This window comes from Schistocerca cancellata, chromosome 1, assembly GCF_023864275.1.
Source record: "Schistocerca cancellata isolate TAMUIC-IGC-003103 chromosome 1, iqSchCanc2.1, whole genome shotgun sequence".
Classification (NCBI taxonomy): domain Eukaryota; kingdom Metazoa; phylum Arthropoda; class Insecta; order Orthoptera; family Acrididae; genus Schistocerca; species Schistocerca cancellata.
Window position 1 is genome coordinate 656,546,845 of NC_064626.1, and position 16,084 is coordinate 656,562,928.

General features: G+C 43.3%; 1 protein-coding gene across 1 annotated transcript in view; it reads right to left on the reverse strand.

Annotated features, from left to right (window-relative positions):
* LOC126162060 (chitotriosidase-1-like) overlaps nt 1-16,084 on the reverse strand; it is a 79,094-nt gene that overhangs the window by 26,364 nt on the left and 36,646 nt on the right. Inside the window, exon 4 of the mRNA XM_049918317.1 lies at nt 13,830-13,947. Coding sequence (XP_049774274.1) covers nt 13,830-13,947 — 118 coding nt within the window. The remainder of the gene's footprint in view (nt 1-13,829; nt 13,948-16,084) is intronic.

Sequence of the window (16,084 nt, forward strand, 5' to 3'; positions counted from 1 at the left end):
CCATGAAGCTGGGCTACGGTCCCGCACACCGTTAGGCCGTCTTCCGCTCACGCCCCAACATCGTGCAGCCCGCCTCCAGTGGTGTCGCGACAGGCGTGAATGGAGGGACGAATGGAGACGTGTCGTCTTCAGCGATGAGAGTCGCTTCTGCCTTGGTGCCAATGATGGTCGTATGCGTGTTTGGCGCCGTGCAGGTGAGCGCCACAATCAGGACTGCATACGACCGAGGCACACAGGGCCAACACCCGGCATCATGGTGTGGGGAGCGATCTCCTACACTGGCCGTACACCACTGGTGATCGTCGAGGGGACACTGAATAGTGCACGGTACATCCAAACCGTCATCGAACCCATCGTTCTACCATTCCTAGACCGGCAAGGGAACTTGCTGTTCCAACAGGACAATGCACGTCCGCATGTATCCCGTGCCACCCAACGTGCTCTAGAAGGTGTAAGTCAACTACCTGGCCAGCAAGATCTCCGGATCTGTCCCCCATTGAGCATGTTTGGGACTGGATGAAGCGTCGTCTCACGCGGTCTGCACGTCCAGCACGAACGCTGGTCCAACTGAGGCGCCAGGTGGAAATGGCATGGCAAGCCGTTCCACAGGACTACATCCAGCATCTCTACGATCGTCTCCACGGGAGAATAGCAGCCTGCATTGCTGCGAAAGGTGGGTATACACTGTACTACTGCCGACATTGTGCATGCTCTGTTGCCTGTGTCTATGTGCCTGTGGTTCTGTCCGTGTGATCATGTGATGTATCTGACCCCAGGAATGTGTCAATAAAGTTTCCCCTTCCTGGGACAATGAATTCACGGTGTTCTTATTTCAATTTCCAGGAGTGTATAAATTTTTTTGCTGAATTTTATGTAAATATTTGCAATTTAAATGCTTTATTTTAATAAGTAAGGACATTGCTTCACCGCATGTGTAAATTTAGGTAGAAGTCTGTGACATTTCATTGTATTTATCTGTGTCTTCCTGTGAAACTTTTAAGCTCTGGGAAAAAGCCAAAGTAATTGTTATTTGCATCGACTAGCAACGATAATAGCAGTGCTTGTGCATTGTAAAATCTTTGGGCTAGTGGTTGTTGCGCGGAGCGCGCGGAGAGTGAGACGGGTTCCAGCACTTGTAGTGTGCGGAAGTGTGGTGTTAACGCTCTCGCAGTAGAGTGAGCGGCGGCATCATGTACGCGCGCCGGCCAGATATCTAGTAGCAGGAGTACGGACAGTGGACGGTCGGAAGAGGCTGTATGAGTTACGATTCCCCGTTCCTGTAATTAGCCGTGGCTCCACAAGATGCTACCGTGTTCAACAACAGCAGCAATTCCAGCAACACAGTTTCGTCGTTGGCTCCGAGTTTCATCGTATGCACAGCGCTGAAGTAAGACTGTTCATTGATAGAAAGTGTTAACAGCTAACCCAGCAGCACAACTGAATGTGATTTGATTGATAAAATTTATTTAAATAAAAATCAGTTAAACTCATTGCCCCCAGACATTGTTACCAAGCAGGATCCTTGTTCCATTTTTTCCTCACATGCTAACCGAGTGTCATAAGAAACAAAAGCCAGTTCGTTAATGAATAATTTCACTTTTAAGAATTTTAGCCTAAGTCTACTTTCAATTACCTGTTGTACAACACAGGTATCAGTATATGACTAAAGTAGAGCAATTTAATTTTTCAAGTTTGAGAATCAATCACTGGAAAAAATCCAAATCTAAAGAAATGCACAAATTAAGAGTGCAGAAGTTTTATTTATTTTACATATAGCTTGGAGCACATGGCTGTTGGGTTTGGTACGTATTCTATTATTTATTTCTGTTCAAGTCAGTAAAAAAAAGGCTCAGTTGTTCAGACAATGATTTGAAATCCCATCTGCAAAATAAGTAACTGCAAAGTAAAAAGTGCTTGCTTTTTTCTTCCTAAATTTCTTTGATGTCACTGAAAGTCATTGTTCACTTCACGAAGTTCAATACAGTTTAATTGCATATTTTCTAATCATTACTCGATTGTTTTTTTCAATATTTAATGAGAACCATAACGTAAGAGTGACTTAGCAGTTTTCTTTGTCATTAAATACTCACTTAAATTTAGTGTCAAAAACGTGAAAACCTTGAGTTACCACGTTTGTGTTTAATTATACAGTTGATGGTATCCATATATGCAACTGCGAATATATGTTATGTATTTCATAACGGCTGTAGTCGCCGCAGTGCCTGATTCTTCGTACATACATGCATGCCAGAAGGAACCTTGCATCGTATTCGGAATAAAACTGGCAGTGTAACATCGTATAGTACTGATGGGTAAATATTGCAACATTCCTCCAATTAATTTTGCACTTAAACTGTAGTATGTTACTCCAAATGCATTATAAAAACCAATATTATACTGTTAACTGAAATGGTTCTATTAGAGCCAATTCGTCTAATTAAGCCTCATTGGCGAGTTATTCGTCGCCTCTGGTTCCCTCTATACATTAGTAGCAAACCTCAAGGAAGGAAAAGAGTCATTGTTTTCAGCCATTACCTCTGTATTTTGTTGTTGATGTTGTGGTCTTCAGTCCTGAGACTGGTTTGATGCAGCTCTCCATGCTGCTCTATCCTGTACAAGCTTTTTCATCTCCCAGTACCTACTGCAACCTACATCCTTCTGAATCTGCTTAGTGTGTTCATCTCTTGGTCTCCCTCTGCGATTTTTACCCTCCACGCTGCCCTCCAATACTAAATTGGTGATCCCTTGATGCCTCAGAACATGTCCTACCAACCGATCCCTTCTTCTAGTCAAGTTCTCCCCAATCCTATTCAGTACTTCCTGATTAGTTATGTAATCTACCCATCTAATCTTCAGCATTCTTCTGTAGCACCACATTTCGAAAGCTTCTATTCTCTTCTTGTCCAAACTATTTATCGTCCATGTTTCACTTCCATACATGGCTACACTCCATACAAATACTTTCAGAAACGACTTCCTGACACTTAAATCTATACTCGATGTTAACAAATTTCTCTTCTTCAGAAATGCTTTCCTTGCCATTGCCAGTCTACATTTTATATCCTCTCTACTTCGAGCCTCATCAGTTATTTTGCTCCCCAAATAGCAAAACTCCTTTACTACTTTAAGTGTCTCATTTCCTAATCTAATTCCTTCAGCATCACCTGACTTAATTCGACTACCTTCCATTATCCTTGTTTTGCTTTTGTTGATGTTCATCTTATACCCTCCTTTCAAGACACTGTCCATATCGTTCAACTGCTCTTCCAAGTCCTTTGCTGTCTCTGACAGAATTACAATGTCATCGGCGAACCTCAAAGTTTTTATTTCTTCTCCATGGATTTTAATATCTACTCCGAATTTTTCTTTTGTTTCCTTTACTGCTTGCTCAATATAGATATTCAATAACATCGGGGAGAGGCTACAACCCTGTCTTTCTCCCTTCCCAACCACTGCTTTCCTTTCATGTCCTTCTACTCTTACAACTGCCATCTGGTTTCTGTACAAATTGTAAATAGCTTTTCGTTCCCTGTATTTTACCCCTGCCACCTTCAGAATTTGAAAGAGAGTATTCCAGTCAACATTGTCAAAAGCTTTCTCTAAGTCTACAAATGCTAGAAACGTAGGTTTGCCTTTCCTTAATCTAGCTTCTAAGATAAGTCGTAGGGTCAGTATTGCCTCACGTGTTCCAACATTTCTACGGAATCCAAACTGATCTTCCCCGAGGTCGGCTTCTACTACTTTTTTCATTCGTCTGTAAAGAATTCGCGTTAGTGTTTTGCAGCCGTTACTTATTAAACTGATAGTTCGATAATTTTCACATCGGTCAACACCTGCTTTCTTTGGGATTGGAATTATTATATTCTTCTTGAAGTCTGAGGGTATTTCGCCTGTTTCATACATCTTGCACACCAGATGGTAGAGTTTTGTCAGGACTGGCTCTCCCAAGGTGTCAGTAGTTCTAATGGAATGTTGTCTTCTCCCGGGGCCTTGTTTCGACTTACGTCTTTCAGTGCTCTGTCAAACTCTTCACGCAGTATCGTATCTCCCAATTCATTTTCATCTACATCCTCTTCCATTTCCATAATATTGTCCTCAAGTACATCGCCCTTATACAGACCCTCTATATACACCTTCCATCTTTCTGCTTTCCCTTCTTTGCTTAGAACTGGGTTTCCATCTGAGCTCTTGATATTCATACAAGTGGTTCTCTTTTCTCCAAAGGTCTCTTTAATTTTCCTGTAGGCAGTATCTATCTTATCCCTAGTGAGATAAGCCTCTACATCCTTACATTTGTCCTCTAGCCAACCCTGCTTATCCATTTTGCACTTCCTGTCGATCTCATTTTTGAGACGTTTGTATTCCTTATTGCCTGCTTCATTTACTGCATTTTTATATTTTCTCCTTTCATCAATTCAATTCAATATTTTTTTTTGTAACCCCAGGATTTCTACTAGCCCTCGTCTTTTTACCTACTTGATTCTCTGCAGCCTTCTCTACTTCATCCCTCGAAGCTACTCATTCTTCTTCTACTGTATTTCTTCCCCCCCCCCCCCTCCTTGTCAATTGTTCCCTTATGCTCTCCCTGAAACTCTGTGCAACCTCTGCTTTAGTCAGTTTATCCAGGTCCCATCTCCTTAAATTCCCACCTTTTTGCAGTTTCTTCAGTTTTAATCTACAGTTCATAACCAGTAGATTGTGGCCAGAGCCCACATATGCCCCTGGAAATGTCTTACAATTTATAACCTGGTTCCTAAATCTCTGTCTTACCATTATATAATCTATCTGAAACCTGTCAGTATCTCCAGGCTTCTTCCATGTATACAACCTTCTTTTATGATTCTTGAACCAAGTGTTAGCTATGATTGAGTTGTGCTCTGTGCAAAATTCTACCAGACGGCTTCCTCTTTCATTTCTTAGCCCCAATCCATATTCACCTACTACGTTTCCTTCTCTTCCTTTTCCTACTGACGAATTCCAGTGACCCATGACTACTAAATTTTCGCCTCCCTTCACTATCTGAATAATTTCTTTTATTTCATCATACATTTCTTCAATTTCTTCGTCATCTGCAGAGCTAGTTGGCATATAAACTTGTACTACTGTGGTAGGCGTGGGCTTAGTATCTATCTTGGCCACAATAATGCGTTCACTATGCTGTTGGTAGTAGCTTACCCGCATTCCTATTTTCCTATTCATTATTAAACCTACTCCTGCATTACCCCTATTTGATTTTGTGTTTATAACCCTGTAGTGACCTGACCAGAAGTCTTGTTCCTCCTGCCACCGAACTTCACTAATTACCACTATATCTAACTTTAACCTATCCATTTCCCTTTTTAAATTTTCTAACCTACCTACCCGATTAAGGGATCTGACATTCCACGCTCCGATCCGTAGAACGCCAGTTTTCTTTCTCCTGATAATGACATCCTCTTGAGTAGTCCCCGCCCGGAGATCCGAATGGGGGACTATTTTACCTCCGCAATATTTTACCCAAGAGAACTCCATCATCATTTAACCACACAGTAAGGCTGCATGCCCTCGGGAAAAATTACGGCTGTAGTTTCCCCTGGCTTTCAGCCGTTCGCAGTACCAGCACAGCAAGGCCGTTTTGGTTAGTGTTACAAGGCCAGATCAGTCAGTCATCCAGACTGTTGCCCCTGCAACTACTGAAAAGGCTGCTGCCCCTCTTCAGGAACCACACGTTTGTCTGGCCTCTCAACAGATACCCCTCCGTTGTGGTTGCACCTACCGTACGGCTATCTGTATCGCTGAGGCACGCAAGCCTCCCCACCAATGGAAAGGTCCATGGTTCATGGGGGGAGGCTGTATTTTGTATACCTGCATTTTTCAGTGTCCTAATCCTGTGATTAAACCAGACTCGTTGGTTACAATGTGAACGGTGTAAATGTGGATTCTCGCGGCTGACAGAAATCGGTAGACTGGTACAACAGTCACCAAACTTGGGAATATAAGCATAGAGGTTAACTTTGTTGATAGGACAGGAAGAATATGCAGTTAGGTTGGCTAGGGTGAGTGGACCCTCTCTGGGAAATTGCGACTTCCAATATTAAGCGGATCCACTAGGCACTGGCCCCTGGCCAGCAATCTTCCGGCAGGGCTAGGTAAGCCCTTGGTTGGAACTTTGTAACGGTATTGGGATGCTTTGTGAGTGAGTTATTGTTCTGTTTAACAATTTTCTTATCACCTTATGGATGGTATGGGGAAATTTGGTAGCCATTTCAAGTGTAAATTTACTTGAGCATTAATAATTGTAACTTCCGTGGGAAGAACTTAATATATAGATTGAATTGATACTGCATGCGGTGGTAGTACAAAGAAACAATGTCTTTGTGTAACAATTCATAAAGTACATTCTCTGTCACTGCATCGAGTTAACTCAAGGAAAGCCTTTGTGCGTAATTCAGTTTTAAAATTAATAATTTTTCTCGATTTGTGGGAACTTGGAAATCTGTGCTTTTGTTCCGTCTCATCCCCACATGGGCAGTACTAGAGACCATTCCTTACGTTCGTGGATCAGTAATGAATGCTTGTGTCTTCCGCACCTGATCGCTAAATGTGTATATTTCCGATTTAAGCCGGCCGTAGTGGCCGTGCGGTTCTAGGCGCTACAGTCTGGAGCCGAGCGACCGCTACGGTCCCAGGTTCGAATCCTGCCTCGGGCATGGATGTGTGTGATGTCCCTAGGTTAGTTAAGTTTAATTAGTTCTAAGTTCTAGGCGACTGATGACCTCAGAAGTTAAGTCGCATAGTGCTCAGAGCCATTTGACCCATTTTTTCCGATTTAAAGTAATTTTGTGGTTAAATAACATTATTACATGTACATCCACGTGCTTCTCAGGTGGTGTATAGGTTCATCTTCATGATGAACAGCATTCAGTTTTCGACGCTGAACGAATTCCAAAATGCGTGGGCAATTTTTATTCATTTTTGTAATTATCAGTGTAATGGAGTTCCTCGGTTTGCCAGGTGCACATCTATGTGCATCACATAATGTATATACATGCATGTGTTACTGATAAGTGAACGGTACTCAGTTTTATACTTCGAACGAGTTACTTACGGGTAATTTTTATTGCTTTTCATGATTTTCAAATTAATGTACTTTTTTCCTTTTTTGCCTTGTGCCGACAGTCAACGTTTCAGGTTTTTCCTCTCTGAGCACAGAGTAATGTTTATCAGCTCTTTTCTGTAGAGGAGAACATCATTTGTTGCCTTTATTTATCGACCGAGCGAACGAGTGATTGTTTTTCTTTGTATGTCGACACCATATGTTTCCCCGTATATATTGCAAACCTTTTTAATGCAGTACGGTACTCTGAACAGTCTCGCACACCAACAAGGGTGCAACTTGCCTGTATCAATGCACAATCATGAGTGGGGACCATTCTATTTGTATATGTGTTTCACGCTCAAGATCAGCTTTTATCTTTTATAAATCTTGTTTGGAAATTCTAAGACACGTGTGCTTTCTAACTTGCAAACCTCCAGCAGATCTTTATCCAAAATTAAATGTTGATTCAATGCTCTATCAGTTGTTTAAGTGAAGTATTTATTCATATGGTTATGAGCTGCTAAAAATTAAATACTAAATCCCTTTCCTTTTTAGCAACGGCCGTGCCGCAGTGGATACACCGGTTCCCGTGAGATCACCGAAGTTAAGCGCTGTCGGGCGTGGCCGGCAGTTGGATGGGTGACCATTCAGCCACTATGCTCTGTTGCCATTTTTCGGGGTGCACTCAGCCTCGTGATGCCAAATGAGGAGCTACTCGACCGAATAGTAGCGGCTCCGGTCAAAGAAAACCATCATAACGACCGGGAGAGCGGTGTGCTGACCACATGCCCCTCCTATCCGCGTCCTCAACTGAGGATGACACGGCGGTCGGATGGTCCCGATGGGCCACTTGTGGCCTGAAGACGGAGTGCTTTTTTTCTCTTTTTACATAACGACCATGGCTAGGTTATATATTTAAACGTCCTTAATAGGCATATATATTCTCTATCCTCAACATTCAGTTCCTTTTACATGTATGGCTCTGCCAGAATCATTTCAGGGTTTCACTACCACTCCTATACATTTTATTATAACGTCGATTATACATTTTATAGTATGAAATATGATGCATTGTCTACTCCCCCCTTAAAATGTTGCTTGTGAAGGTGAAGGGAGAAAAACTTGTAAAAACAGGTGACAACAGTTCATTATATGAACCACGAATAACATGTCCTCAGATTCAAGTGTCAACGCCCTTTACGTATTTCAGACATGGAGATACCATTGTAATGCTTGGCAAGCAACACAGAAAAATTTAGATGCGGAATACTTAATTTGGAGACCATTGTAACTCACGCCAAATGTAACCCTAAAACTTATCTGCTTAGGTGGTTAGTTTTTATTCAAATGCGTTTCATTACTATTTAGACACGAAAATAGCATTGTGACACTTGAGAGCACAATCATATTTTAGGCACCAGTTTTAACAAATATATGTGTGTGGAAAATAACACAGTGACTTGTGATGCAAGCATTTAATTTTTTGTGTTCCTGACGTAATTTTTCAGACATTTTAGACGTTCAACTAACATTGTGATATTTGACAAACTACATAGAACAGTTTAGATGTGGAAATAATTGATTTGTAGGGACAGAGCAGTCGCAGCCCTATAAAAATGTAGAGAAATGCAGGGAGATCTCCTGAGGATCGATCCGTAGTGCAGAAACTGACAACTGACTCTCAACATAAACAAATTTATCTAATTGCTCATGGACGGGAAGACCTGTTATTGAATGATTAAACTATTCCAGAACAAGCATTGGATGCGGTCGCAACCATTAAATATGTGGAGTTTGCGTACAAAGCGGTTTAAAGTGGACCGACCACATATGACTAGTCTAAGGAAAGGCAGAGGCTGGATCCAGAGTCATTGGGAGGATGCATAGCCCATCCGCGAAGGAGGTAGGTTGCAAATCCTTGTTCGACCGATAACTGAATATTGATTGTCAGTCTGGAACCTGTACCAGAAAAAAACTGTTAGAGGAAATCGAGAAGATTCAATGAAGAACAGCGCGGTTTCCCACGGTTTCGTATAGCACATGCGAAACCATAACGGAGATGCTCGTCTAACTCTAGTGGTAGACGTTACAAGAGAGACGTTGTTCATCACTGTGTGGCTTACTACTTAAATTCAAATTCCCTGAACGAACTTTCCCAGGAGAGTCAACTACACGGTCCAGTCACATCAATGCGAGCACTTGTCAAAATCCTGAGTATCACCTTTTGCAGCGTGGATGTGCAGCAAGGGAATCAGTGAGGTTTTAGAAGGTACCGACAGGGACGTGGAGCCATGTCGGCCGGCCCGTGTGGCCGTGCGGTTCTAGGCGCTTCAATCTGGAACCGCGTGACCGCTACGGTCGCAGGTTCGAATCCTGTCTCGGGCATGGATGTGTGTGATGTCCTTAGGTTAGTTAGGTTTAAGTAGTTCTAAGTTCTAGGGGACTGATGACCACTGATGGTAAGTCCCATAGTGCTCAGAGCCATTTGAACCATTTGAATTTGAGCCATGTCGACTCCAGTGCTGTGGCCAGATTTTTCTGTTGAGGATGCATGGTGCGAACTGCCCGACCGAGTTGGTCCCACAGAGTCTCTATCTACATTTACATCTACATCTACATCCATACTCCACAAGCCACCTAACAGAGTGTAGCGGAGGGTACTTTGAGTACCTCTATCGGTTCTCCCTTATATTCCAGTCTCGTATTGTTCGTGGAAAGAAAGATTGTCGGTATGCCTCTGTGTGGGCTCTAATTTCTGTGATTTTATCCTCACGGTCTCTTCGCGAGATATACGTAGGAGGGAGCAATTTACTGCTTGAGTCCTCCGTGTAGGTATGTTCTCTAAATTTCAACAAAAGCCCGTACCGAGCTACTGAGCGCCTCTCCTGCAGAGTCTTCCACTGGAGTTTATCTGTCATCTCCGTAACGCTTTCGCGATTACTAAATGATCCTGTAACGAAGCGCGCTGCTCTCCGTTGGATCTTCTCTATCTCTTCTCTCAACCCTATCTGGTACGTATCCCGCACTGCTAAGCAGTATTCAAGCAGTGGGCGAACAAACGTACTGTAACCTACTTCCTTTGTTTTCGGATTGCATATCCTTAGGATTCTTCCAATGAATCTCAGTCTGGCATCTGCTTTACCAACGATCAACTTTATATGATCATTCTATTTTAAATCACTCCTAATGCGTACTCCCAGATAATTTATGGAATTAACTGCTTCCATTTGCTGACCTGCTATTTTGTAGCTAAATGATAAGGGATCTATCTTTCTATGTATGCGCAGCACATTACACTTGTCTACATTGAGATTCAATTGCCATTCCCTGCACCATGCGTCAATTCGCTGCAGATCCTCCTGCATTTCAGTACAATTTTCCATTGTTACAACCTCTAGATACACCACAGCATCATCTGCAAAAAGCCTCAGTTAACTTCCGATGTCATCCACAAGGTCATTTACGTATATTGTGAATAGCAACGGTCCTACGACACTCCCCTGCGGTCCACCTGAAATCACTCTTACTTCGGAAGACTTCTCTCCACTGAGAATGACATGCTGCGTCCTGTTATCTAGGAACTCCTCAATCCAATCACACAATTGGTCTGATAGTCCCTATGCTCTTATTTTGTTCATTAAACGACTGTGGGGAACTGTATCGAACGCCTTGCGGAAGTCTATAAACACGGCAGCTACCTGGGAACCCGTGTCTATGGACTTCTGAGTCTCTATCGCGTTTTATCCGGAGAGTCTGGTGCACAGTGGATTGCGGAAAACTCATGCTGGTGCTCTTCAAAAAAAATGGTTCAAATGGCTCTGAGCACTATGGGACTCAACTGCTATGGTCATAAGTCCCTAGAACTTAGAACTACTTAAACCTAACTAACCTAAGGACAGCACACAACACCCAGCCATCACGAGGCAGAGAAAATCCCTGACCCCGCCGGGAATCGAACCCGGGAACCCGGGCGTGGGAAGCGAGAACGCTACAGCACGACCACGAGATGCGGGCGCTGGTGCTCTTCGAACAACGCACGTACACTGCAAGCTGCGTGACACCTTGCAATGTCCTGCTGCTAGACGCCATCGGGCCGAAGAGAAACAAACAGCTTGTAGGTGTGGAAATGGTGCCCAAGGATAGATGCGTCCTTGTTTTGATCCAGTGTGGCTTCCAAAATAACATGCTTATCCAGATGGCAGTTATAAGAGTCGAGGGGCATGAAAGGGAAGCAGTGGTTGGGAAAGGAGTAAGACAGGGTTGTAGCCTCTCCCCGATGTTATTCAATCTGTATATTGAGCAAGCAGTAAAGGAAACAAAAGAAAAACTCGGAGTAGGTATTAAAATTCATGGAGAAGAAGTAAAAACTTTGAGGTTCGCCGATGACATTGTAATTCTGTCAGAGACAGCAAAGGACTTGGAAGAGCAGTTGAACGGAATGGACAGTGTCTTGAAAGGAGGATATACGATGAACATCAACAAAAGCAAAACGAGGATAATGGAATGTAGTCAAATTAAGTCGGGTGATGCTGAGGGAATTAGATTAGGAAATGAGACACTTAAAGTAGTAAAGGAGTTTTGCTATTTAGGGAGTAAAATAACTGATGATGGTCGAAGTAGAGAGGATATAAAATGTAGACTGGCAATGGCAAGGAAAGCGCTTCTGAAGAAGAGAAATTTGTTAACATCGAGTATAGATTTAAGTGTCAGGAAGTCGTTTCTGAAAGTATTTGTATGGAGTGTAGCCATGTATGGAAGTGAAACATGGACGATAAATAGTTTAGACAAGAAGAGAATAGAAGCTTTCGAAATGTGGTGCTACAGAAGAATGCTGAAGATAAGGTGGGTAGATCACGTAACTAATGAGGAGGTATTGAATAGGATTGGGGAGAAGAGAAGTTTGTGGCACAACTTGACTAGAAGAAGGGATCGGTTGGTAGGACATGTTTTGAGGCATCAAGGGATCACAAATTTAGAATTGGAAGGCAGTGTGGAGGGTAAAAATCGTAGAGGGAGACCAAGAGATGAATACACTAAGCAGATTCAGAAGGATGTAGGGTGCAGTAGATACTGGGAGATGAAGAAGCTTGCACAGGATAGAGTAGCATGGAGAGCTGCATCAAACCAGTCTCAGGACTGAAGACCACAACAACAACAACAACAACAACCCAGGGAATGTCAAGAAAACATAACGCTCCGACGATTGTTGCTTTCAGACGTTCCACGTTGTACAAACGGCCATCTGGCCGATGTTGCATGAAATGTGGTGCACCTGGAAAGGCAGCCTGTCGCGCCACTCAATGGACGTCCAGCTGCGCCACTGGTGTGCCTTTGTCGCCGATAAACAGCAGTCAGCATGGGTGCTTGAACCAGGCGCCTGCTGCGGAAGGCTAAACCGTCGTTGAGGAGACACTGTTGGTAGCCTTTGGTGTATCTGGGTGTTCAGTTGCTCAACACTTGCACGTCTCTTCACCTGTACTTATTTTCACAGCTGCCTTTCATCCCTGTCATCTATAGTCCGTGGTGCACCACGGTTGTCTCGACGCTGGTTTTGGGTAGTTCCATTTTGCCATGAACAGTATACTTTAACCGCGGCGCACACCAACACAAACGTAACCCTTTCTGAAATGCTTCTATCTTTGGCCCGAAAGCCAATGAACATGCCCTATTGGACGTCAGATAAATCGCCCAATTTCCGCATTGCAACAACGTCTGCACAGTTTTTCGCGTTCCCAAAACACGTTTTATATACCCTCACCTGGTAATGATGCTATCTTGTCCGCGAGTGGTTATTGCAGGTTGACAATAAACGTAGGTGTCCGCCCCGAAAGCTGAGTGGTCAGCGTCACGGACTGCCGTCCTACGGGCCCGGGTTCCATTCCCGGCTGCGTCGGAGATTTCCTCCGCTCAGGGGCTGGGTGTTGTCTTCACCATCATTTCATACCCATCCGGCACGCAGGTCGCCCAATGTGGCGTCGAATGTTATAAGACCTGCACCAAGGCGGCCGGACCTGCCCCACAAGGGGCCTCCCTGCCAGTCACGCCAAACTCTCATTTCCTTTCCATTAAACGTAGGTGGTGGTCACGTTAATGTGGCTGGACCTTTTAATATGTTGCTTCGCTCTATGTGTATCTAGCTTAAAGACCACGAAGATAAATTTAGAGAATTCCAACTCACAACAGAAGTGTAAAGTTCAGAATTAGGACATGGTTCAAATGGCTCTGAGCACTATGCGACTTAACTTCTGAGGTCATCAGTCGCCTAGCACTTAGAACTAATTAAACCTAACCAACCTAAGGACATCACACACATCCATGCCAGAGGCAGGATTCGAACCTGCGACCGTAGCGGTCGCTCAGCTCCAGACTGTAGCGCCCAGAACCGCACGGCCACTCCGGTCGGCAGAATTAGGATAGTCCTGGCGTTACTGACCAGAGTAGCGGTCTGGAACTGACTGTTTTTGCATAATGACTGATTTCATGAATGATATCGGGAAAGCACTTAGGAGCACATTTCCCTATCTAACTGAGAAATGAATATCTGGAAGTAATTTGTCGGGAGCTTGCAGTCTGAATGTGAGACGATAGACCTGCCAGTAAAATATGCCACAAAGTTTGCTATTGGTACATAAAATATCTAAAGTGTGTTCCCGAAACCCAGCAAAGCGTGTTACCAGCCTGGAGTGAAGGTGGGAGGAGTTGAGAACCAATGGACTGAATTTTGCGGGCTGAGCTGTAGCGTTGCGCTTACCACGTTCAGGTAGCTGGTGAGGTTGAGCCGTGGCCACAGGGGAGCCATATTGGCCGTTAGCCTGTCGGTCGACGCTGTAGCGTAGTCGTAGGACATGAGGTTGACCCAGTCCACGTATCTGAAGCAGAACAGCAGGTGTTGGCACCATCATTAGTCTGAAACTCATTTTCACGTCATCTATTCTAAGACATTGACTTAATTAATTTAGCATTTGTCCTTTTCGTTAATGATGAACAATCGCCCACAACCCGTGACTTGGGAATTTTATTTTTGTTTAATTATAAGCTCGTGTGTTCATGTTTCAATAAATTCCACGTAAACAACAGTACTGCTTTGCGTAGCCAGCGGATAATCCAGTCACCCTTGTAAGAAACCAGGCAATAAGTGAGGGAAAAACCACCCGAGGTCTTCGCTGCAGTGTACTGCCCCGAACAGCCCATATCAGTTTCATCCACCTACAGTGACTCACAAAAGTATTCGGCCACTAGTGTTATGTTTTATTTTTACTTCATAATATAATTGCATCACGTATTACAGGAGTACTCGCGGCACAAAGTGGTATAGGACTATGTAATAAATAACAAACAGCTTTTTCTTATTTGCAAACTTAACTCAAACAACATAAACAATAATACATAAAGAAACATGCCCACTGTCACAGCCACAAAAGTTTTCGGGTGACAAGTATAACAATAACAACCTTGTACATTTTAATACCTTTTATGCAATCCTTTTTGCTTAATCACTTGTTCCAAGCATTTAGGCATGCCGTGAACGAGTTCGCTTATAATCAGGGCTTATTTGTCGCCATTCTTCTAGTATTCGTTCCTTTAAAGCTTGTTTTGATGTCACTGGCGTTTGTCGTACTTTTCGCTTCAATTCACTCCAAAGATTTTCTATTGGGTTCAAGTCTGGACTCCGAGGAGGGGTATCCAAATCTTTAGGGCAATTATAAAGCGTCCATAGTCTCAAAATATCCTCTTTATGCTTCAGATCATTGTCTTGGTACAATTTGAACGTCCTCGAAAGCCCGAAACTTGTAGAACTTTGCGGTAAGTTCTCTTTTAGGATGTTCAGATACTTACGCTTGTCTGTTGTACATTCAATAAATGCTAATTCGCCTACCCAAATGACGACATGGAACCCCAAATCATGACACCTCCACCACCGTGTTTAAATGTGGTTTGCAGATACTTCGATTGAAATTCTTCACGTGTTTTTCTCTAAGTCATTGATCTTCTGTTTGAGCAGAACATCTGCACTTGACATTCATCGACAAAAATTGCTTCGTCCCACCAACTGACACTTTTATTTACGTGCTGCTTCACAAAGTCCAGTCGTTTCTTTCTATTCCTCTCACTTATCATAGGCTACTTCCTGCTTACTCGACCATTGTACCCCTCTCGTCTGATAATTCGTCGGACTGTTTCAGGATGCGCGCCCTTCCCATATTCCTGCTGCACTGCGGCAGCAATTTTCGTTGCCGTCAATCTTGGATTTGTTTTAATTTTTCTATTTACTCAGGTTTCCTCTCTTCTGCTCAGCTTCTTTGGTCGCCCTGTTTTTGGTTTATTTTCAATTCTATCTCTTCTATTGAATCTGCGTATAATGTCACTTACAGTACTCTTAATGATATTTAACAATGCGGCAATCTGTCTTTCGGAACGTTCTTTAGCGTGATGGAAAATAATAAGCTGTCTCTTTTCAAATGACGTATTGTTTCCTCTCCGCCCCATCGTACTGTGCACCATGCGTGTTAACAACGCGGAAACGCAACACAGAATGACCCTGCCCGGTGTACAGCTAGCACCACCGCCGCCTATACGACATGTGCCCGAATAATAAAGTGACTGCATGTTATAATGTCTTATAATGCAAATATAACATTGCACGTAGTTAATTATATTATACAGCGACCTCTGCTTGTGGTACATTGTCAGACAATATTCACACTACAGAATGGACCGGCAATTGCTTCTCTTCGAACAGAACTTCACATTTTAAGAACAGTGAGGGTGGTCGAATACTTTTGTGATGCACTGTAACTAAAATACCAAAATACGTGGAACTAACATTCGATCAAAATCTAACTTTCTTTCCACAGCTACTTGTGATGCATAATGAAGCTGAGAATAGAGTAAAACTACTAACATGCCGAAGATGGGTACTGAAATCCAGGATCGTTCCTTTTTATACACAGAAGGCCGTTAACCGCGCGCCCTCAGCAGGGTCTTACGTGCTGAGCGGACCTCGCT